Below are 23,328 nucleotides of genomic sequence, written 5' to 3'. Positions count from 1 at the left end.
ACACAGACGACAATTCCAGGGAGGACGAGAGGGGGAGCAGAAGGATCCGTGGGGCAGCTCCAGGCCAGTGAAAGACCCGTCTCAAAAGTGGACAGCATTTCCATGTACACAGGCATGCGTGCGTGCACACTTAACACATCTGTGCACCCTCCCATACATACATACATACATACATACATACATACATACATAAAGACGGGAGCTGGACTGAGCTCATGGCTTACTATCTGCCAGCCTCTCCTCTGGAAGATGCCTCGTTTTCTCTTATATGTCTTTTCAATATGTTAAGTGTGTGCAGACGGGCTGACCCACATGAGGACTTGAGAGACTGAGAGCCTCAACAAAATCACCATAGAGCAGGGCACCTTCTCCCAGACTAACCAGTGCACAGAGAAGGTCGACAGCCTCCAACACCAGCTCCTGGTGTCCAATCCGTGTGACACCCAGTTCCTCGAGATCCTGGTGGGAGATCTTCAGCAGCTGCTCCCCATCTATCTTCTCCCGCTCAAACTTGTGGACGTATGGCTGCAGGCAGTCATCTAACCCTACAAAAATAAAGTGTGGAAAGCCTGTTATTGTCACGGTGTTGCAGTACCCCAAACACTGCCCACATTTCAATCGATGGTAGCAATCATCAAATGCGATGTCCCTGTGCTGTCAGTATTTGGTCATCTCGGTATGTGTCCCGCTGGATGGATCTCAAACGCATGGGACATGGGCGCTGAGAACTCCCAAAATGGCCCAGCACAGCGTGGCTTTATGACAGGTGCTTCCCATGTTAAAAAGTGGCTGGAGAGAGAAAGATGCCACGTGACAGATTTCAAGGAGGGTTTTTCCTTTTTTTTTTTTTTTTAAGGGGGAAAAGGTAGGGAGGGGACTGGCCTCCAGGGACAGAAGCAGCAAGAAAGAGGTGGGGGGGGGGGTAACAGACAGACAGAGGGAAAGAGAGGGAGGAAGGAGGGAAAGAGAGAGATGGGAGGTGGGCAGGGCCTTTTAAAAGGGAACTTATTGAATGTGCACAGGTGGTGCTCTTAGTGGCTGCACCTGAGGGTGTATCCTGTCAGAACTCCAAAGGCTGGCCAGTACAGATGCCTAAATACTAACATGTCCTGCATACTGAAGGGATAAACACCAACCCCTACTGATTTGAACTAGCTGTGTGCTGTTCACTAAGCAACCATTCTCTAGGGACAGCATCCCTCTCCCAACAGGATTGCCAATCAAGATGCTTGCCACTGTGGTTGAGACAAGGCCAGTTCAGCAACAATACTCCAGTGACAGACTCGGGAACAACCAAGTGACTTAAGTGGGGCCAGTCATTATCTTCCTTGATATGTGATATGCAGATACAAGAAAACAGAGCCCGGTTATAAGTCACGGGACATGACCCAGGCTGTGGGGCGGTCATCTGAGAGATAGTGACCTTGGTGACCTGGAAGGTCTGATCTTGGTGACCTAGAAGGTCTTCATCTGACTCCACTGGAGATGCTGCTATCCCAAGACTCTCTAAACCAGAACAAATTCCCTGTCTAGCTTCAGCTCGTTCGTGCTGAGTTTCCGAACTTTGTAACTGAGAATTTTATGGTAATATCCAGAATATTCTGGAAGACGAAAAAGGATAGTATGAAGCACAAACGTTCGATTTAACTGATCAAAGTGTGTGAAAGGCATCCCTGAGCCAACACAGACTCATGTGGATGGACACGGGGGAAAGATGACCATCAACAGGCCAAGGAGAGAGGCCTCAATCCCAGGCTTCCAGCCCTGGCAACTGTGTAGAAGCAAAAAAATCTCAGCCTCGCAATCACCGACTCTCGGACAAGACATGAGAGCCAAGCGACGAAGACAAAGCTAGCTGTCATGTTTCACACTCTCATATGTATAGTCTTTTTCCCTGAACAAAATAAGGACGGCCCATGGGCCGGTGGAACTACCAGGAAAGATTATACTCAGAATTCAAGCCCAGTGCTGACAGACTGGCCCTCACTGGTTTGTATGATCAGAATGAGTTTGGCCATCAAACCCGCAATGAAGAGCTAGGGACATGGCTCAGGCACTAGAGTGTTTGTCAAGCACAATGCACACATAGGTCTGGGTTCAGTCTCTAGCACCACATAAAACCAGAGGGCTGCAAAGCCCAGCACTCAACAGGTGGGAGCAAAAAGGTAGGTGTTCAAGGCCAACCTCAGCTATTTGGACGTTTGAGGCCCTGATGGAATGAATACAGGAGAACCTCTCTAGTGAAGGTTTACAATGGAGCAACCATGGGCCATGACTACTGGGTAGACAGCAACCCCTAAAAGGTAAGAAGTGAGGGTAAGGACCAGGTTCCTACTTGAATTTCCAGAAACCGCGGAAGAAACGGGACTCCTGAAGCAGAGCTGCAACCCTTGGGAAGCAGTTTGGGGCACAGAGAGGATTGGGTTATAATGAACATTCTAGGGCACGGGTCGCAATAACCAGAGCTTGACAACTGAAGGGCACAGAGGAGCGAACGTGGCCTTGAGGCTCCTCAAGTTTGAATATGAGCAGTCTGAGCTCGAGTCATCGGAAGTGCTGAGCGGCAGAATTATCAAGTGCAGGCATCACGGGGAGAACTATGGTTGCTTACACACTTTCCTGTAAGGCGGAGTACTGAATAGCTATGTCTTAAATAGCACTGCCACAGGGCTGTATTATCCCAGCACGCCACGGCCTATTGTTCATTTATCCTATTGTTCAGAATACAATTAGACATTCACGAGCAGCTAATTTAGACTATTACGTAGCCCCCGGAGAGGAGGGGGCTCGGGCATGAGTGAACGATCCAACAGCTTGAGTGAACGATCCAACAGCTTTGCAGATTGCTGCAGGTCATGCTTCTGCTTCCCTCAAGTGCACCTACTGATCAATCCTGTCTTTGAGGAGTTTATAAGAGACATATAATTAAGTAAAACTGCGTTCAACACACGCCGTCTACCCCCAATCCAATTAAACACACAACGGAATGTGAAGAAAGCAGGAAGGAGGAGCCTGGTGGTCTGACCCCAGCTCTGCTCTTACTGACATGTCTCCAGAGAGGCGAATGACTCAGTACCTCATTTGTAAGGGACTAAGACTCCCCACAGCATAACTATAATGAAAACTAGACGCCAGTGTTTATAAAGAGCTTAATACATAAAAGATACTCTGTAAATTTTGTTAAGCTAAAAAAAAAGAAAAACCGTAATTTATTTGAGTCTTCAACTTTCTAAGTGTCTAAAATGGGGTTGCTGCCAAGACAATGACACTGTCAAACACTAAGGTGGCCCCCTCTAGAATAATTGGTGGGGGGGTAAGGGAGAATGTCTTAACAGCCTATGTGATGACTGTATCCATAAGGCATCCCCAAACTTGGAAGCTTGTAGTCAGTACCGTATAAAAATACTTTGGGATTTATGTCAGTGTGTGCACACCACACAAAGAGGCTGCACTTGTCTGTAGTTTGCTCAGAGGCACCCAGAGCACTCAGCGGGGTCTGGAAGGGCAGTGTCCCACAAGTCTTACCGCTGAATAGTATCCCATTTAGAATTTATATCCCACTTATCCATGAAGGTCGCTTCAGTGAAAAAGAGCCCCCCCCCACAATTTGATTTAGAAGCTTTTCTTAAAGAAACATTTTCCATGTATTAGTTTCATCCAAAGCCTATCCACATCCATCTTCTCAGGACTCTTGAGGGTCAAAGCCATGCCCTTCCTTTTCTTCCAGAAGCTACAGAGATGCACACCAATCCTAGCAGTTCACTCTTTCCTCTTCAGAAGTTTCGCGGTCTCCCCTTCAAAACAACAAGCAACTTCAAAACAAATAAAGCAGTCCTCCATGAACACTACATTTCTCAACAACAACCAGCCAGCAGCTCCCTATTAGGCTCTGCTCCCAGCCTCCTGCAGACTAAAATCACACATTAAAGCTAGCTAATAAGTTGATGGATGGATGGATGGATGGATGGATGGATGGATGGATGGATGGATGGATGGATGGATGAGAAAGGATGGTCACTTCCAAGGACCCAACAACTCTCAAATGCCATGGATAATCTACAGTCTTTGTCATAACAAAAACAACTATCTTCTCTCCTGTCTGTCTCTGTCACCCACCTGTCCCCAAGTTTGCATGTTCTCTCCCTGAACTTCTTGGCATCTATGACAGACGTCCCTCTTCTGCCTCTTCCCTGCCTGGTACCCCACTGATCTGTGTCCATACAGGTCTCCCTACCATTTACTAGACTTTACAACATGTCTCAGCCCGAGAGTGGGGTAAGCAGGGAGACACAGGCCCTTGTCAACCAGCAAGAGCTTAAACTCTCTCTCCTGGTCTGCAGGCAAGACTAGGTTTTCCACGTGGCAGATTAAGAAAACACAAGAATGTTACTTATGTTTCCTGACGCAAAAAAAAAACACCAGAATGAATTTCAGCTTTACTAACGTGACTCAGCTCTGGCACGCTCACTGGATGTGCAAGCTTCTTACATGCTTGGGATCACAGGGACCAAAAGGGCATCCCTATACTGAGAAAGGAGAAGGTTAAACTCCCTGGCTTCCTTCCAGCCCACTATAATGCTTGTTAACTACTTATAACACAACTAGCTTTTGTCCTAAAGAGATTCTTACAGCCATGGCTATATATCAAAATTAATATGAAGCAAGCTATTAAAAATATCAAAATTGGGCCGGCAAGGCTGCTCAGCAGGTAAAGGCATTTGTCGGTTCGCTTTCCAGTTGACAAGAGGTGTACAGCCTCCTCGGCTACAACAGGCTCCACCACGATATGCTGCCACACCAAGGGCCCAAAACAGACTAGCCAGCAAAGGAGCAAACCCTCCAGAATCGTGAGACAAAATAACCATCTCCTCTTCTGAAGCTGGCTCTCTCGGGTATCCTTAGAGGATCAAAAGCTAACACAGCCTTTCCCCCTCCTTTCCATGGGAGCCGTCCTTGCCTGGGTTTCTACAGGAATCTAAGAAGCAAGTGTTACACTCAGTCTCACCTTCCTGTTCACGGATGTCCTGGAAATCCACCTGAGTAAGCCCATCCCATCCTTCCTACAGCCAAGTCCCTTGGGCGAGCCTGCAAATTTCTCTGCAATCCCACCTTCGATCCGCTCTCCCGACAAGTGTTCCCCCCAAAAGTCCCAATGGTGCCCCCACAGTCAGCGAATTCACCCCAAGGCCGAGTCCAGTGTGATGGACCGATGCCTCCTCAGTGATGTCAGTGGAGCGTGGAGTGTGTCATGCTCACTCTGGCTGCATCTACACAGCAGCAGCATTGATTGGCTGTGCCGAGGCCGGGCTGAGCCTGGGAGCCTGAACTCCTCACTTGGCTGCGGCTCCCAGCAGTGACGTGTTCACGGCGGTGACACACCAACCAGGCAGGAAAACAGACCCAGCCAGTCTTTCTGAAATTAAGTGAACCTAATGAATATAATTTCTTTTGATACATCTTGAGGGGGAAGAAAAAAATCGCTTTTCCACGATTACAGTGAATTTCTAAAGATCTGAACATGTTCCAGAAGACTCCCTTTAACTTTTTGTTATTTGCTTGAAGTTATCCACTGGAGCACAATTTGTACAGAAATATTCGCCAGCATTCACTGTGCAGTCTGGAGGGCCTTGACTGGTGTGTGCAGTCATAGACCCACGGGGTCTTCACGTTCTATGCGTTTTCTGCCTCCCTAATGAACATGTGCCCTTGGCTATCTCACAAAACTAACCTGACTTGCCATCCAGGCTGACCGCCACATTGCCTAAGTGACAGGGTGTGTCCCGGCTCCTGGCACCTCACCTGCAGATCCAAAAGCATACATTAAGCCAACATCCTCACAGGCTACCAGTTGCAGCTCTGGTCTGACCAGTCCCTCTGAGAGGTTGCTGACTGGAGCCACTCAAGAAAGGGTACTAGGTACGTAATAGGATGGGACCTCTGAGGATTCGTTCAAGTCTAAGAACCAATGCTTCTACGAGGCAGGTGAACCGTGCAGGTTACCTAAGTAAACAGATACAGGAAGAGGAAAGAAACCACCCAAAACCTTAATTCCAAACAGAGGTAATGCAATAATCAGCAAGTGAATGAACTTATTCTTCAGGAAAACATCTAAAACCTGGTTAGAGGAGCCCGGCTTTCTACTGAGTCACACCTGTATGAGCTGAAGGCAGCCGGCCAGGCTGCCATGCCTGCAGAAGCAGAGGCTGCATCCCTTGGCTGCTCCCCTTCCCAAGCAGAGGCTACCAGACAATGCTGGCGATCTGGCCCTGAAAGCTAAGTGAAGCGCTTTCTTTTGTCTACAGAATGAGCAATTGATTTCTGAAGCAAAGGAACAGCGCAAGTCATTTCTTAAGATACCAAGTTGGGATGCAGGAAAAAAAATACTAACAATTAGATGATGAATTAAAACTATTCAACTGCTAAATGATACAGACATGAACAAAAACTTAATTCTGCTAGAACAGGCCAAAAAAAAAAAAAAAAAAAAAAAAAAAAGAGCTTGGAGCCACAGCCATTTAGTAAAAGCTGGTTTGTATGCCAGAGAAGAGTTACTAAAAACACAGCATGCAGCCGACTGCGTGAACTCACAAGAAATCGGTCAAGTGCAGGGAGAGCAAGCACCAAGACGTTTTGTCCCCAAAGCAAAGTCTGTTTCGCACTGGTAACCCATATCTTCCAAGGCTAACGTCACTCTGGAGACAGCAGAAGGGGCAACCAGCCTTTAGGATTCACTATGGAAGACAAGTACTTGAAGAAAATATGACGCTGGCAAACACATCCATGGGGTTTCTGGCCTGCAAATGACCTCCTGAACATCTACACAGAAAAACTGGCTGCAAAGGTGCAGCCTCTCACACCCAGCCTGCCCCACCCAAGTAGATTCTGCACAACCGGCCACACTATGAAAGGGCCTGTCCTCCACCTCCCAGCACCCCAATTCTCCAACACCCTCCTCTCTCCCAACATCCTCCTCTCTCCCAGCATCCTCCTCTCCCTCAGCATCCTCTCTCCCAGCATCCTCCTCTCCCCCAGCACCCTCCTCTCCCCCAGCATCCTCCTCTCTCCCAGCATCCTCCTCTCCCAGCATCCTCCTCTCCCCCCAGCACCCTCCTCTCCCCCAGCATCCTCCTCTCTCCCAGCATCCTCTGTGTTGGGCATGGAAGAAAGAGAGCCCAAATTTGAGATAGGAGAAAGAACAGAAGTAGACATCATCTGAAATCATTTGTGAGAAATGGTTACTTATCGAGTGACTAAAGAGAACAAACACACAAGTCAGCCAACCAAAGTGCAAATGGTGTAAAGAGTGGAAGAGAATTCAGATTCCATAAGCAACAAACACACAGTATAAAAAGTCATGAGCCCTCTTCCTTCAGCCCCGCATTGGGACACGTGTAATGAACTCCAAAGATAACACAGAGTGTACAGGGGGGAAAAAGGGCATGTGCATGTATGTACATGTGTGTGGATGCCTCTGTAAACGTGTATCTCATGGCTAATGTCAAGCCAGGAAAAGGCAAATGAATTTTAGATCTCAGAAACAAACAAACAAACAAATCAGAATTGTGGAGATGCTTGAGGCACAGCAGGACCCTCAGGTAAAGAAACAGGAGGTTAAATGCTGTCAGTCAGAACAAGCCACTGCATCCAACTCTGCTGTGCTTGGACCACAGTAGGGGACAGGAGCAGGGAAGGCGCAGTCTGAAGGAGACAATAGGGACAAATATCTGAAGCATCCAGCTATGCTCCTGATGCCTCTAGCATAGCTTACTGTCCCAAATTACAGATTGTATCAGATCTGAAGAACAAGGCCAGCAAGTTAGCTCGGTAGGTAGTAGCTCTTGCCACACTTCCTGGTGACCCAAGGTCAGTCCCCGGAGCCCACATAAAGGTGGGAGAACAGAACCAACCCCACAAAATTGTCCTCTGACCTGCACATGAGCTATGGAGTACGTGGGCATGCAGCACGCACATGCGCACACACGTTTAAAAACTAATAAGAACTTGATGCTTCAACTGTGACTACAGCTATGGTCACTGGCCATCTTAGGCTCAATCGAAAGAAGCATTCACCAATCCCACACACAAGCTCATAGACTCAGGGACAAGCAGCCCAACATGATGGCACAGTGGCCCCAGCAGCAACCCTGCCCCCTGGGCCTCAGCCTCTCTTCTTGCTTGCTGTCAAAGCTAACTAGTGGAAAGTTCCACACACGCCAGACCTATTATTGCCTGCCACCAGAAATTCCGTGGAAAAACTGCCACCCGAAGCCTCTCCCAACCCAATCGTCTTATCAAACTGCATCGTCCAAACACCCAGGCTGAGGGCTCAACTAACCTGCTGGACAGGGGCTGCAGTGTGCCGAAGGCACCTGTCCACAGGCTCTCCCACAGAGCCTTGCAGTGAGTGGCCCCAGGGGATGTGGGCTAGGTTGCTATTGCACCAGCCCACTGACAGCCAAGTCCAAGGCACAGCTAAGGCGGAACACCTGATCTTGCCTTCTGTACTCAAGACGAAATGAATATGGGGCACGGGCTTAGGCAAGGGCAGAGACCCTCTGTGCTGAGTACTTACTCACTGTGGTCCATGCCAAGCCCTGCAAATGTGGGGCAAATGGCTTAAGCTATGTCACCTGTCAAGTAACTTCAGACAGAAGTGTTGCATCCATCTTATCAGCCTGGGGAGGGGCAGCGGGCTCCACTGGCACTACAGGCTCTATAGCGTTTCCCAGCTCTGTGACTTTCTACAACTTACTTAACCTCTCTGAGCCTTTGCTCTTATGAAAACAAGAATGGTTTACAGTCGGTTTCTTATGGGATTCGCTGGATGATTAAGTGTATTAAGATGTATAAAGAGGTTATTACTCTCAAAGCACTTAGAAATAAGCCCAGTTGTATAGTGGTGCGTAATCTAAATGTCTGGGAATTAAAAACAGAGGAGAAGAGAAAGAAAGGGGAGGGAGGGAAAATAAGAGTTTGGAGAAGGGTAGGGGAGAGAGAGGGGGAGAGAGAGAGTATGTGTGTGTGAGAGAAAGAGAGAGAGTGTGTGTGTGTGTGTGTGTGAGAGAGAGAGAGAGAGAGAGAGAGAGAGAGAGAGAGAGAGAGAGAGAGAGAGAGAGAGAGAGAGAGAGGAGAAGCCAGGGTTCAGGGACTTGGTAAGTAACTGGGCCTAAGTCACACACCACTGAAAGAAAGGTCATGTCCAGCCATTACCTACAGCTGTTGAACTGTTCAGAGCTGGTGTGCATCTGAGGGTCTGTTGACAACAAAGTGACACCCTCTGCAGCTGCTGCTTGTGCTGTGAGGTGACAGGAGCTGGAGATGAGGGTGCTCAGGTGCACGGAGAGTGGAGGAAGCCACAACAGCTGTGGTGCCAAGAGACAGCTGCCATGGACCGCGGAGGGACTCAGCGGGCCATGCTGACCTCTGGGGCAGGTTTTCAATAGCGATTTTACTGCGGTAATTCACATGCCATTCAACTCACCATGCAAAAAAAGGGCACAATTCGTGGAGTTTTAGTGTACTCAGAAGTTAACCACAAATTTAGACTCTTAACATTGAACCTTCCACTGACAGCCCCCTCAGCCCTCCACGCTACCTCTGGAGGGATGTCCACCTTCCTTCCATCTCTGCAACTGCCTGGATCTTTCACACATACATGGTTTTTACACCCTCTACATACAAGGCCACGAATAGGAGCCTTGCTCTTGCAGAAGAACAGTTTGCTTCCCAGCACGCATGTCAGGAGACACAACCATCCAACTCCAGCCCCCAGGGGATCTGGCGCTCCCTTTTGGCCTCCACAGGCACTGCAATGACGTGCACATACACAGTAACAAAAAAATAAAAATAATTTTTTAAAAGGCTGTGAGATGCATCGAGTTCGTTACTGATTGCTGAACTCACCCTGAATGTCAGTTCCTTGCTCCCAGCCCCGCTGACTTGCCCCTGCCCTTGGGATGAAATCTACAGCTAATAAAACCTGTGGTGACCCCGTCTCTTGCTGCCTGCCTCACATCCTGCCCCTTGTGCCCTGGTCACACACACACACACACACACACACACACACACACACACACACACGCTTGACTTTCCCACAGTATTTCATCCACCTCCATCCATCCTTCAGCTTCACTCAATCCTGACTCTACAGCAGCAGGCAGAGGTCAGCTAATCACGACTGACGCCCCCCCCCCCAGACTTGTGTGAGCTGTGTGTGATGCACTCACCAGCCCACACCCGGTCCCTCCCAGAGACAGACACACAGCCAGGTCATCCCTGCTTCTTTGTTCACCATTATACCTTGTCTACTGCTGGGCACCAAGGAACACACTTTCACAAGGGTTCCACGAATGACAGAGGAGAGGAAAAACCTAGATGAGGTTGGAGAGCTGGTTGGGGAGGAAGCGGTGGGTGCGGCTGTAGGCCCCGCCAGGATCCTTCTAGATCCACTGGTCTGACTTGCTTCCTCTCACTTTCCCTTGATTTGTCAGCTGCACCTCCCCTGCTGCGCGTGCTGCACCTCCCCATGGCATCTGCGCCTCCCCATGGCAGGCTCCCCAGCACACAATTCCCACCTGCTTGCTGTAACTGTGGCTTGGAGAATGCGGGCTCTCATGACCAGGGAGGGTGAGAATGGGGTGGGAGTGGGTACCTGTGTATCCTGGGGGCCACTGGTCAATGCCAGGTACTGTCTTTGATGGCCCCCTTCCTTTTCATTTGAGATGGGGTCTCTTAACTTAACCTGGCACTCACCACTGCCGGCACCTGCCCGTCTCTGCTCACCATCCCTGTCCTACTGTGGGTCCTCGTGCTTGAAGGCCTGCATTTTATGGACTGAGAGTTCTCCCCAGTCGCAGCCATGGTTACTGAAGCGTTCTGCTCATTCTCCAGGATATTCTCTTCCATACCACATTGTGGGGACCAACACAGATGCCTGCTGCCCTCTACTTCAGTGTTACTGAAGCGTTCTGCTCATTCTCCAGGATATTCTCTTCCGTACCACATTGCGGGGACCAACACAGATGCCCGCTGCCCTCTACTTCAGTGTCGACAATGTCACACGGGCTCTTCTCCCACTGTGGTCCTGGTAGGGAAAGGACCCAGCCTGCGGCTCTGACTGGCTGACAGACCCAGGGTGATCGCAGGGCCGAGTCACCAAGCCCATCTTCTGCACCAGTCTGTACTTCTTTCTGACTTTGTGCTGTTCCACGCTGCCTGCCTTCTTCCGACGTTTATCCCGAACAGACAGTTCCAGCTGTCTGCTATCAAAGCTCAACCTCGACACTAGGTGTCTAGTTACTGTTACTGTGATAAAACACTGTGACCAGAGCAACTTATCAAACAAAGGGTTTATGATTCCGGAGTCCGCCATCATCACTTCGGGGAAGTCTACCGACAGGCAGGTGTGACAATGTGACCTGAAGCTGACTGAGAGCTAAGGCCTCGCATCTTGAACCCACAAATGGGAAGCAGAGAGGTCAGTGGAAACAGCTTTCCAAACCTCAAGACCCACCCGCAACTGCATAGTTCCTCCAACAAGGACGCACTTCCTAAACCTACTCAGTGTCACCGACTAGGGGCTGAATATTCGGAGCTGCCAAGAATACAGATAACATCTCATTCAAACTACCGCACTAGGGCAAGGAAGAGGCACAGATGTACAGTTAACCTGGGAGGAACACTATACCCAGAGAGAACACACACAGTGCTAGGCCCTCCTGGGTTCTGTGTTCAACTTAAAATATCATGCGTACATAAAGCATTTGATTAGACAGCCAGGCTGTGGAGATGGAGAGCTGTCAGTCAGCATCCCAGCCATGGCCTCAGAGACTACATCCCTCTCCTGTTCTTCCCCCAGAGCTGCAGGAGGACAGAGTGAGAGACTGCCTAAGAGGCTCTTTGAGCTTCACAAAAGAGAAAAGCATCTGGCCCAGGGCACACAGCCTGCCTCCGGGAAAGCACACAGCGTGCATCCCATACCAGAAAGGAAACAAAACCTTGCAGGAGCCAGCGTACAGCCCTCAGAGTGCTCCAAGTTTGTCAGCAAGTACAGTCTCCACTGGCCCACGTGTGCAACCGCTTACCTCAGTCAAACCACTGTGTCCCGGGATGTAAAATACAAGGGGGTCCCAGCACCTCAAAGACTGTGGTTAATAAGAACCAACTTCTCTCTGATAGAAAATTTAAAAGAAACCCAGCATGGCAGCACAGGGCTTTGCTCACGCACTCAGGAGGCAGAGGCGTTTGAGGACAGCCTGGTCTACAGAGTGAGTTCCAGGGCAGCCAGGGCCACACAGAGAAACCCTGGTTCGAAAAATAGAAAAAGAGAAACAAATGCAGCAAAGAAAGAAGATTCCAAAGAATAAGGCCGATTTGAGAATCATCAACACACGAAACCGCACTCACTCGGTTGCAGCTCGGTATCACCCCACACCTGATGACCCCTTCTAAGACTTCACTGACAGGAAACCTGGAAGCCTAAAGCGGCCTGGGGCTGCAGACTATGACTGCTCCCCTTTGGAAACCAAGTGCTGAGACAGCATAGGGCAGGTGAGGCACTGAAGGCCCCTGCAGCCAAGGGCTGGGGACTGCTGCCTTCCAGGTCAGGTGTCACACACACACACACACACACACACACACACACACACACACACACACGCACACACGCACACACACCCGCACCAGCACAGGATGCTTATGGGTATCCAGTCACCACTACAGAAGGAACAGTCTTACAGAGCAGAGCGGGAAATGGCACACATTTAAGCAGACCCCGCTGACTGTCCTTGTGGGCCTCGGGGAGTCTTAACAGCCATGTATGCAGACACGGCTTTCCCAACCGTGTGGGGCAGAGGACACACTTGCAGCTGGATGATACTGTTCAGAACCTGCCTGTAGATGCCTGAAGTAGTTTCTCTAAGACCTCTGGGTCGCAACCCTTTGGCAAAATTCTATCTCCAAATATATGTACGTTACAATTGGTAACAGCAGAAAAAAAAATTACAGTTATGAAGTAGCATCAAAATAATTCTACGGTTGGGCAGGGGGAGGGGGGGTGTCTTCACAACTTGAGGAGCTGTATTTAAAGTGTCTTGGCATTAGGAAGGTTGAGAACCACTGCTCTAAAAGGAGGCGAGACAGACTCCATATTTATTGTTTCCAGGAAGGAGGGGTGAAGTCTCTAGCCCTTTCACTTGTGAACTAGCTCTAAGAGGCAAGGGAGACCTGAGCGAAGGGAGGGGACACACCCACAGGAGATGGCCTGCTTTCACAGGGTTAAAACCTTTGGTGGGAATTCTCACCTCTCCCCCAACAGCTTCCAAACTGCTATACCAAAAAATAAAAAGAGGGTCAGCCTTTTCTGGAATCAAATAAATATACATGACAGGTCAGGTTGTATACTGGGCATTCTCTGTGTGCCATTACCATCTCAGGTCAAAACAAAGGCCGGGAGGTGTGGCTACAAGGCAGAGGAAGTGGTATGCAGCTGTCCATACAGCTCAGGGGCTAAGTGCCTCTATAGCCCGAGGCAGCAGCAGACGACTGGCTGGGCAGCTCGCAAGTGACTCTGCCTCTACAGCTCATGTACCGACTTGTGTCTCACTACACAAAAGAACCATCTGGCCCAGAGAAACAGCAGCAGGGGCCCCATTACTGGGGAGTCTGGAGTGCTAAGGACCTGGGTCCACGGGACCACCGTCTGGGGCGGGGTTTGGAGCTCAAGAAGGCTACAGTGACCGGGAAGTCGGAGGGTGAAGAAGCAAGACAGGCTGCCCTACTCCCCAGAGAGAAAGAGCCTGTGGTGGGAGTGGGGTTAGGAACGAACAAGCAGGAACGTGGGAGCTGGCAAGGGAAAAGAAAATTTGGGGACAGCGGCTATCCCGTTTCCGTGGAGAGCCCCAGAAGACCTTGACCAATGTCCTCAAAAAAGGCAAAACAAACAGCAACTGAAGGCTTTCCTCCCTCTGCATGGAGAATTTGCAGATATGTGACTTTAATCACCCCATCCCTTCCTGTTTGAGAAAGGCAAGGCTCTTCCTACAAAACAAAAGGTTTCTGGGAGAGGCAGATAAGTCCCTCCACACACGGGAGATTCTGTCTGAGTCAGCTTAGGCAGACGTCATCGGCAAAGGTACAGCTTCAGGGACAGCCTCCTATGACCAGCCACAAGCTTGCTTGTGGCCAGATACTTCCCAATAAAATACAACTCATATACATTAAGTTTACTGCATTTAACCCAGTGGTTGTTAGTGTATTCACACACAGTTGTACAACCATCCCCACTGTTCAAGTTGAGAACATTTCCATCACACACCCACACCCAAAGAAACAGGATCGGCATTAGCTGCCACTCCTCAGCGCCTTCCTTCTCCAGTCTGTCACCTCTGATCTAGGTCCTACCTCTGTGGATCCACATACATGGAACTGTCTGTGTGTGCTCCTCAGCACCACAAAAACAGGGATTTAAATAAACGTAACGGGGAATGAACAGCAGGAGCCTGGCTCATCTCACGAAGCTTGCTTTCAAGGTTTACCCATGTTGCAATGCGCACGGGTACTTTATTGAGACATATGGTAACTATGGTAATGGTATATTTAACTTTTTAAGAAACTGCCAGACTGTTCCAAAAGAGCTGTTTCAATTTCCTTTCAGAGATTTATAAAGGTCCCAACTCTCCAATTCTTCACGGACACTCTCTTCATCCATTGTTTTATTATTGCTATATGTAGTAAGTAGTACTGTAACTATGTTACCAGATTTTAGCACCCAAATAAAACCAACTATCAAAGGGGGGATGTACACAGACGGAACCAAAGTATTATTTCCAAACTGAGATCATTTAAATACCACCTTTGCGATTCTGCCAAATCTGTGTCAGTCTGTAACCTATTGATGGCTCCAGCACTAAGAGACGGTACTGCTACTACAAAGGACCAGAACTCAATTCCCAGCACCCACGGCTCACAAGTGTCTGCAGCTCCAGCTCCAGGGAACCTAATGCCCTCTTCTGGCCTGTGTAAGCAGTTGCACTCACACTTACACAATTTATACACACACACACACACACACACACACACACACGTAATTAAAAATGATGAGAATAAATCTTTCTTAAAATGTATTCATTCTAATGCCGTTTTATAAACTTCTTTAAGCCGTGGTAGAATTTGCCACGATACACAAACACTGTGGAACAAAAGGGGAGACGGGCGGAAGTAGCTTCCTGGTGTAAAACCCACAAGCGAGGAAAGCAGCAATGTGACGGTTCTTCCTTGACCGGGTCAGAGCAGACCGTCGGGCGGCAACACCGTCAATGAATGAGGCAGTGCCACAGAGCCCTTCCTGTCTCCTGTCTCCCACACTTTAGAAACCCCTACCTTGGCCCTCGCCGCTCCTGGATGGAACCAGCCGAGCTAAATACACACACACACACACACACACACACACACACACACACACTAACACAGTCACGTCTCTATACTGCCCTCATGTCAGGGAAAGCCCACTACTCTTGGCTGAGGGGTGGCCCCTCTCTGTGTCAACTCGCTCTACTCTGGAAGTTTCCACCGCATCTATCTGCCCATGCTGCCTGCACACCTGGCTCTTCCGGTTTCAACAAAAACAACCTGAAGAGCAAACACACGTAACGTGAATGAAAGTGAAGAGCGCCTGCCCTGGGGAGGCAAGCCCAGACAATGCTATCCAGGCTGTCCACGAGGTGACAAACCGCCTGAATGGGTTTGACTGACAGAACTGGCCCCAAGTGCAATGTTAAAAACACACACAGTGCTCTGGCTGCACTCACATGGAATGCAGCAGCTCTCATTCAGTCCCACACACATGCTATTTACACAAAAGTTAGCTTTAAAACACAAACACACAGCAATAGCACATTTGGTTACATCGAGATTTTTAAGGCTAATTATCATTTGTCACCAGCCAAGCTCAATAAAGCACTGAATAGCATACTATATGGAAAGAAAAATACTGGCCACTAAATGGGAAGGGTTCCATTGCCTGTGTGCCTGGGTATTCTGGGTATTGCCACTTAGCCTTCAGACTCCAGTTCAATCCCCACCACCGGGACTAGCGGCCTGGCCCTCCACACTGCAGTCCCTCTCCTGTGGGTCTTCATAACACATCTCATTATGGAAGTGAATGTTCCAGTGGCTCCACACCGCCACAAGCTCATGAGGACAAGAACCAGGGGTGTTTGGCTCGCCACCATCCCCTCCCCACAACAGTGAGGAGAGCCAAACACTGGGTAAGACTTTGTGGAGTAACTAAGTTCAAGCGTCCTGGGCTCTGCTTGGTGTCCTGTAAGACTTGGCGGGTGCTGTGACTTGAAGAGAGATAATGACTGGATTAGCTACCAAGAGAGCACGACATTAGACACTGTGAGAGCCCTGATTTTGTCCCTTCTGCACACACCCATACAGTGTGGGTTGAGGATACTGCCAGGCATGATCACCCAAAAGTAGCTTTCCAGCTTACAGAGCTTTGAGCTAAATAAAAGTCTTTGCTTTTCGGACTGCTTAGGGCTGGAGAGATGGCTCAGCGGGTAAGTCCATTTGCTGAGCAAGTATGAGAGCCTGAGTGTAAATCCCCAGCACCCATATAAGCAACCACACACACCTGTGACCCTACCACCGAACACTATGGTTTGACTGTGAAACATGTCCCAGGCTGGTGGTGCTGTTTGGGGAGGTTGTGGAACCTTAGGAACTGGAGCCTAGCCAGAGGATGATAGATAACCCAGCTCTTGTTCTCAAGCATCCTCCCAGGATCCCTCCCCTGCCCTCATTTCCGTTCCATCGATGTGAGGAGGTGCGGCTCTCAGCCCCAAGCCTCCCCGCTGTAATTCTTCTCATCAGGCATTTCGTGACAGAGATAAGAAAGTTAACCACACAAGCTTACATCCAGAGCACCCATTCCTTTCACCTCCCACCTGAGAGAGAGAGAGAGGGAGAGAACCGCTTTATCAAGGTGCAAAGGAGGGAGATACAGTTAGCATCTGTCTACCATACGGCAGGATGGCACGGGCTGTGTGAGCAGGGGCCAACGGCATAGTTCCTGCTCACCCATGCTTACACAGCAGGGAGGTGCCAGGTCCCCTGGATTCAGGCACTGATGAACTCTGCAACCCTAAACGATAACTGAACATCTTTGTATCTCAGTTTCCTCCTCCAAACAACGGTGGCAGAGATGCTACCTCAGCTCGTGGTGCTATTATTATAAATGAAATGGCTTACAGTAACAACTGAAAACATTCCTAGCACAAAACCAAACACAAATACATAAAAGCAATGTATTCGAAGCTAATGAGAAAAAAAAAAAAAAAAAAAAAAAAGCTAAATGGGAAAGATGTATCCAAAGATGAAAGACAGAGTTTGGGAGTTGGTGAAGGATGCAAGTGATGACAGGAGCTGGCACAATCACAGATGTCCTCAGAAAGCTGCCCAGTGACCGGTGCGTGCATGAAGGCACATGAGCTCGGTGGATTTGGTGACCTCACGTTGGAGAGAAGAGGAAGGATGAGATGAGAGACCAGAACCATCAACAAAAAAGGCGAAATGGATCAAATTCGATGCTGAGAGTTCAGACCGGGTTCAAAATCTACAGAAAAGGATGACTCGAGGGGAGGGTGAGAAGTGTGGGGAGAGCATGAGGTGATGTGTTACCTCCTGCCCCTGCTGGGGCTACAGTGGCTCTCAGTGAGTCACAGAGCAGCTGGAACCTTGGCCGCTCCGGTACAGGGCACTGGAGGAGGGCTGGCCTTAGGAAGTCACGGCTGCCAGAGTACACACAACACTTAAGAGAATAAGGCGAAACAGAAGTCCCCCTATTGTTCTGACTGCCTCCCTTTGACTTGGGAGGAAACTGAGGCAGGCAGGAGGCTTAAGGAATGTGCTGATATGACTGACACAGCCAGAAAGTGGTAGTAGAAGCGGTCTTGGCGGCCAGGTTCATCCAACCCCTGAACCAGGGAGGAGGCTCAGACAGAGTAGCCGGACAAGTAGGAGACGCCTCAGGGTGCCGCTGGAGGCAATCAGTCTCTACCGGAGCCCTTGCCATCTCTAACCAGCAAGGGGGCTCAGCAGATCACAGCCATTGATAGCCTCTGCCACCCTGAAGTTCCCAAGCTCTCTCCCCCAACCCTCCTGACCTGTAGAGACAGAGATGAAACCAAGAATCCCCTGTTCTGGTTAGGATTTTTGTCAAAAAGACACAAACTAGTCACCTCCATCTGATTAGCCTTTGAACATGTCTGTAGGGCTTATTATTATTATTATTATTATTATTATTATTACTAATTGATGTGGGGCAGCCCACTGTGGGCGGCTGCCTTCCTAGGCAGGTGGGCCTGGGCTGTATCAGTGAAGTAACTGAGCAAGCCAGAAGGGGCAAGCGGTAGGAATCCTTCCTCTACTCCACCCCCCCCTCCAGGTTCCTGACTTGCAGGACTGTCACTTCAAAGCATCAAACAAAAGAAACCCTTTGCTTTCCCAAGTCTGTTTTGGTTAGCATTTCATCACAGCAGTGAGCAGTGAACTAGGACACCACCCACCAACAGCCAGCACAGAGCAGGGCGCCCTTTATCTGCCTTCCTCTGTACTTCGCGCAGGTCACCTTAAAAGCCTCGGCTCTAACAAACCTGGGACGTACAGAACACTCGTCCAGCACTGTCGCCGTAGCTGAGCAACTGGTGAGTCTATAGCCATCTCTACCCATCTGCCTCCTCTGGACACAAACTTTTAAGAAAGAAAGCATAGACGCTGCTTACCCAAGGTGCATAGGCAAAATATAATAGCATTACATTATACTATGTGTTATATAGCATATAATATAATAATGTGACCAATGATATAATAGTAGAAAAATCACGATCAGAGATACTTCCAGCACCCTCCACCTCACCCACACTGGACTCAGAAGGTGGGTCAGAAGACGTCTGGGTTTGCAGTAGCAGAGCTTGGCAAACCCCACTACCTTTCCCGAAGCAGCACAATTAGAGCTCTTTTCCCCATCTGGGTAACCCATTGTTACATAAATCTGAAAAGCAGGGCTGGTTTCATCTGCACACACAGCAAAATACATCCATGAGCCTCCACATACACCTCCCCAGAAACCTTTGCAAGGCTGGCTGGCTGACTTTTCCCTCAGAAAGTAAAGACACCCTTTGCCTGCACGAGGAATACGTAGAATAAAATGAAGAGGGCCATCAGTCACCTTAAAAATTAAGGGTGGCAACTTCACAGTCATGACACTCTGAGGTCACTCGGCAAGACAAGACGCACAGGTCTCAACAGGCCCTGTCGGCAGCAGGACGCCTGCCACAATCACGGAGAATATTTCATTCTTTTGTAAGCAAGGGATGGAGAAATCATTAACCCATGAATGATCTGGACACCTGCCAGGAAAACCACCAAATAAGAAGAGAAATGCCTTGGAAAGAAATCAGAGGGGGAAGGAACAACAATCTTGCCTTAATAGTACAAGGTTCGTGTGTCATGAAATTCACATATATGAAACATGAAGAGGCCAGCCCATTCCACTGAGCCTGGCAAATGGGATGGCATAACCCACAGTCCTGAAGAGCTGAGGCCTGCTCCCTTTATCTGCCACGACTTTACAAACAGCCCAGCCACAAGACTCTAGTTTTCAGTGCAGCTTCGAAGTATATCGTCAGCTGTGATACCAGCTCCTGACAACTCACCAGATCATCAAGCTTGGGACCATTAAAGGCAGCCCAGGCCGCAGGACCGGCAAGCGTCACAGTCTGTCCCTTCCCTTCAATATGCACAGACCCAGTGCCCCACGGAAGGACCAGCTCTCTGTAGTTCCAGGTCTTACCAGGACCCCAATATGGCAGTGTGACTCCCTCAATCTCCTTTCAATAGGTTACCACCCACTAAAAGCATGAGGTCAACAGTGGATACCGGTCACGACAGATGGCCCTCACAAACAACAGGATAAAACTGCCCTGAGCAAGTCAGAAACTTTTGTTTGTTTTTGATTTTGTTTTTCGAGACAGGGTTTCTCTGAGCAGCTTTGGAGCCTGTCCTGGAACTCGATTTGTAGACCATGCTGGCCTCAAACTCACAGAGATCCGCCCGCCTCTGCCCGCCTCTGCTAGGATTAAAGGCGTGTGCCACCGACACCACCACCACCCCCTCCCCTGCACCACCCCACGTCCCCAACTCTGCAAGTCACAGGCTTTAAAAAGCTGGGCCAAACTCCTCTCCCCCTCCCCATCCTGCATGCCTGCTTTCTCCCACATTACCTAACTGCTGCACGGCCTGCTCTCGTGCACCCTGAGAACCCTTCCTCCTCTACCAGGCCCCTTCTTGACATCCCAGCATCCGCCCCCTCCCTCCCTCTCCAGCAGCCTCAGCCCCCCCCCCACCCCCGTCCTCTGCCACCCTGGACCTGACATCATGTATTCACCTATCTGACTCCCTCATAAAGTGAGTGGTTCAGGGCTGTTGCCGTGGCACACATCTGTGTCCACAGTACGAGGTGCTTCAGACTGCTGCAGCTCAGCTCACGGGTGGGTGCGCAAAACATTTGCTTTCTGTTTTACAAGGCTAACACCAGAGCTGAGGAAAGAAGCCAGTGACAGAGTGCTTGCCTGGCAGGCAGGAGGACCTAGGTTCAATCTTCAGAACTAAAGGCAACAACTCTCTCTCTCTCTCTCTCTCTCTCTCTCTCTCTCTCTCTCTCTCTGTCTCTGTCTCAAATATTTAAGCCTATACAAAACAAAACAAAAGACTGCCTGGAAACAAAGCCCAAATTTCCAAGTAATTTCTTTTATAGAAAACTTCTGCAAAAAATAACTTGTTCTTTCTTTCTCTGCTAGAAGTTGGGTGTTTTAAGCCATTTGGGGTTCCTCACCCTATAAATGATCTTGACACCTAGCCATGCATCATGGTGCATGAGACAGCTATAAATGTGCACTTGGAAAAACATTCTGCTCGGGAGGAAGAAACTCCCATCTGCCAAGACGCAGGAAGGCTGGCCGAATGGGAATGTCACATGGCCACTTGGACAGCAGTTGGCCCTCACCTTCGGAGCCTGTGATCGTTTGCCAAACCCAGCTCCTCAGTCCTGAAGGTTAAAACCTTTTTCAAGAGAGCACACTGTTTATAGCAGAGGGGGCTAGAGAGGTGGCTCATCGTCAATTCAGCTCACTGCTCTTCCAGGAGTCGGCTTGGGCTCCCAGTGCCCATATGAGGCGGCTCACAACTGCCTGCAAGTCCCTCTGCCTTCCGCACCTACACACAAGCAGTGCTCACACACACACACACACACACACACACACACACACACACACACACACACACGAAATAATAAAAGAGGGGAGGTGCCCTTACTTTTTCTGCAGCCTATCTAAACTCAGCTACCCTTACCCAGCCCCGTACCTCCCTAACAGATGGGCAACTGGAGTGAGGGAGAAAAGAAAACACGTCAGAACAGAAAACACAAGGCTCCCAATAAAAGTGACGAGAGCTCGTGTTCTCGCCATTCAGACTCTTCTACTGTTACCAGGTTCTCCATGTTGGCCAAAAGAGCTGTAGAAACGAGGGCCTCACATTTCTGTGGGAGGCACCGGTTCAGTCCCCAAGTGAAGCTATAACTTCAGGAATGTTAGCCTGACCTCACTAGACAGCCTGAGCCAGATGTCCCTCCTCAAGCCCCAGCTGGGGCCCCCCAAGTAGGGGCCCATTAAAAGTAACAGCGAGGAGCTCAGCTGCTCAGTCTAGCACAGGAGAGAGAGGGGCAATCGTTTCCATATCCCACATAAACACAGAGCACCCAGGAATGCATGAGCCGTCAGGGCCTACAGTGGCTGCTATGGAGGCCCTAGCTAAGGTTAAGGACGAGACATAGACTCTGGACATCCTAACCGGGAGGCATTTCTGTTTACCTAGTTCAAAGCAGACTCTTTAAACAATAAAGAAAGGTGCTCTTACGTGGAACTTTATTCTTTTCACTGCTGTTAGAGAGGGGCTTTCTAATTAAAAACTTGTGACGAAGTTAACTTGAGATTTCATACTGTAACTGTGTGTTGTCGCTTCCCCAGACGCCTAACTGTGGGAGAGATTAACGCTGAGACTGGACGGACGGAATCTGGGGTTACTGAACCGCAGTGGCTGTGTCGGGGGAGGAACAGGAAGAAATCGCAGGACAGCAAGCACACACTCTCCATTGTGGATGAGGAACAACACAGACTTACCGTGGGGAGCAGAGTTGAGGATACGCAACGGGTATCCAGTGCTTGGTCACCCCACTCCACGCAGCGACAGATAGATAAATGAATAAATGAAAGGCACAGAGGGCAAGTCTCAAATAGAGCAAGAGGAAGCAAAGCAGGAGAGGCTGTGTTCTGAAACGTTAAGCCGGGTACGCATTCCGTGAAGTGCAATACTGTCCCCATCCTCGCTGGCGAGGGACCAATAAGGAAGGGATAGGAGGATTGTAGATGGGGTTGTCCAATCTGCCCCTTCCCCCTGCAGCAGACACCACGGTTTAGCTAGCGAACTTCGCCACAAACGTCGCGTGTTAAAAGTGCAGACTACAGCTTGGCCCTGCTGTGAGATGGTGGCTCCTAGTGGGGGCTGTCTGGGCCCTGGGGTCATGACCCCGGAAAAAGACTATGAGATGCCAGCTGCTGCTTCACTGTCTTTTGTCTCTCAACCGTGAGTGGTCCTTCCATGGTACCCTGGGGTGAGGCAGCTACCACCCCAGCACCAAAGCAACAGGACCAACCAAGCGTGGGCTGGAACATCTAACACTGAATCCTGGGAAACCCTTCCCCCTTTGACCGTTATCTCAAGGATGCTGTCCACTGCAGAACACTGGCTAACTCGGCAGGGACAGCTCCGGTCCTAGAGTGTGACTACTCTCTTGCTCACCATGTGATAGGGCTGACCATCGCTAAAGGGGTGGATGTAGAATTTAAACCTGTCTGAAGAAGTCATTGTGGGAGCACACCTCCTGTCTGCTGTCAAGAGCTAACGTCGCTGAGGTACTATCACGCCCTACATTCTTAACCTTCTTTCCCACGAGGCCCAGCTTCCATGAATGCCAGAGAGAAACAGTCAAGTAGGTATGGGACCACCATATTCAGTGATTACAATCACTTTATAAAGCCACATGGCCAAGAACTTTGAAGGCTTCTTGGAACTTACTTGACAGAACCCGCTCTAGTAAAATATCCAGGTAACTCATCAACAGTCTCTTTCCCTCGACTTAGGAGCTTTCACCAGACCCCTCCTGAGGGCTACGTACGGTAAGAGGAGTCAGAAATAGTGCAAGAGGCAGAG

General features: G+C 49.5%; 1 protein-coding gene and 1 non-coding gene across 3 annotated transcripts in view; one reads left to right on the top strand and one right to left on the bottom strand.

Annotated features, from left to right (window-relative positions):
* Cnksr3 (CNKSR family member 3) overlaps positions 1–23,328 on the bottom strand; it is a 77,678-nt gene that overhangs the window by 32,513 nt on the left and 21,837 nt on the right. For both annotated transcript variants that reach the window (XM_051205983.1, XM_051205982.1), the window contains exon 2: positions 382–545. In XM_051205983.1, the coding sequence (XP_051061940.1) occupies positions 382–545 (164 nt within the window). The remainder of the gene's footprint in view (positions 1–381; positions 546–23,328) is intronic.
* Positions 6,389–6,461, top strand: LOC127237762 (small nucleolar RNA SNORD5). The gene has a single exon (XR_007835875.1). It is a non-coding gene; the product is annotated as a small nucleolar RNA SNORD5 (small nucleolar RNA).

Source organism: Phodopus roborovskii, unplaced genomic scaffold (genome assembly GCF_943737965.1).
Source record: "Phodopus roborovskii unplaced genomic scaffold, PHOROB, whole genome shotgun sequence".
NCBI classification, from domain to species: domain Eukaryota; kingdom Metazoa; phylum Chordata; class Mammalia; order Rodentia; family Cricetidae; genus Phodopus; species Phodopus roborovskii.
Note: the sequence above shows the minus strand (reverse complement) of the source record. Positions and strands in the feature narration are given on the sequence as shown.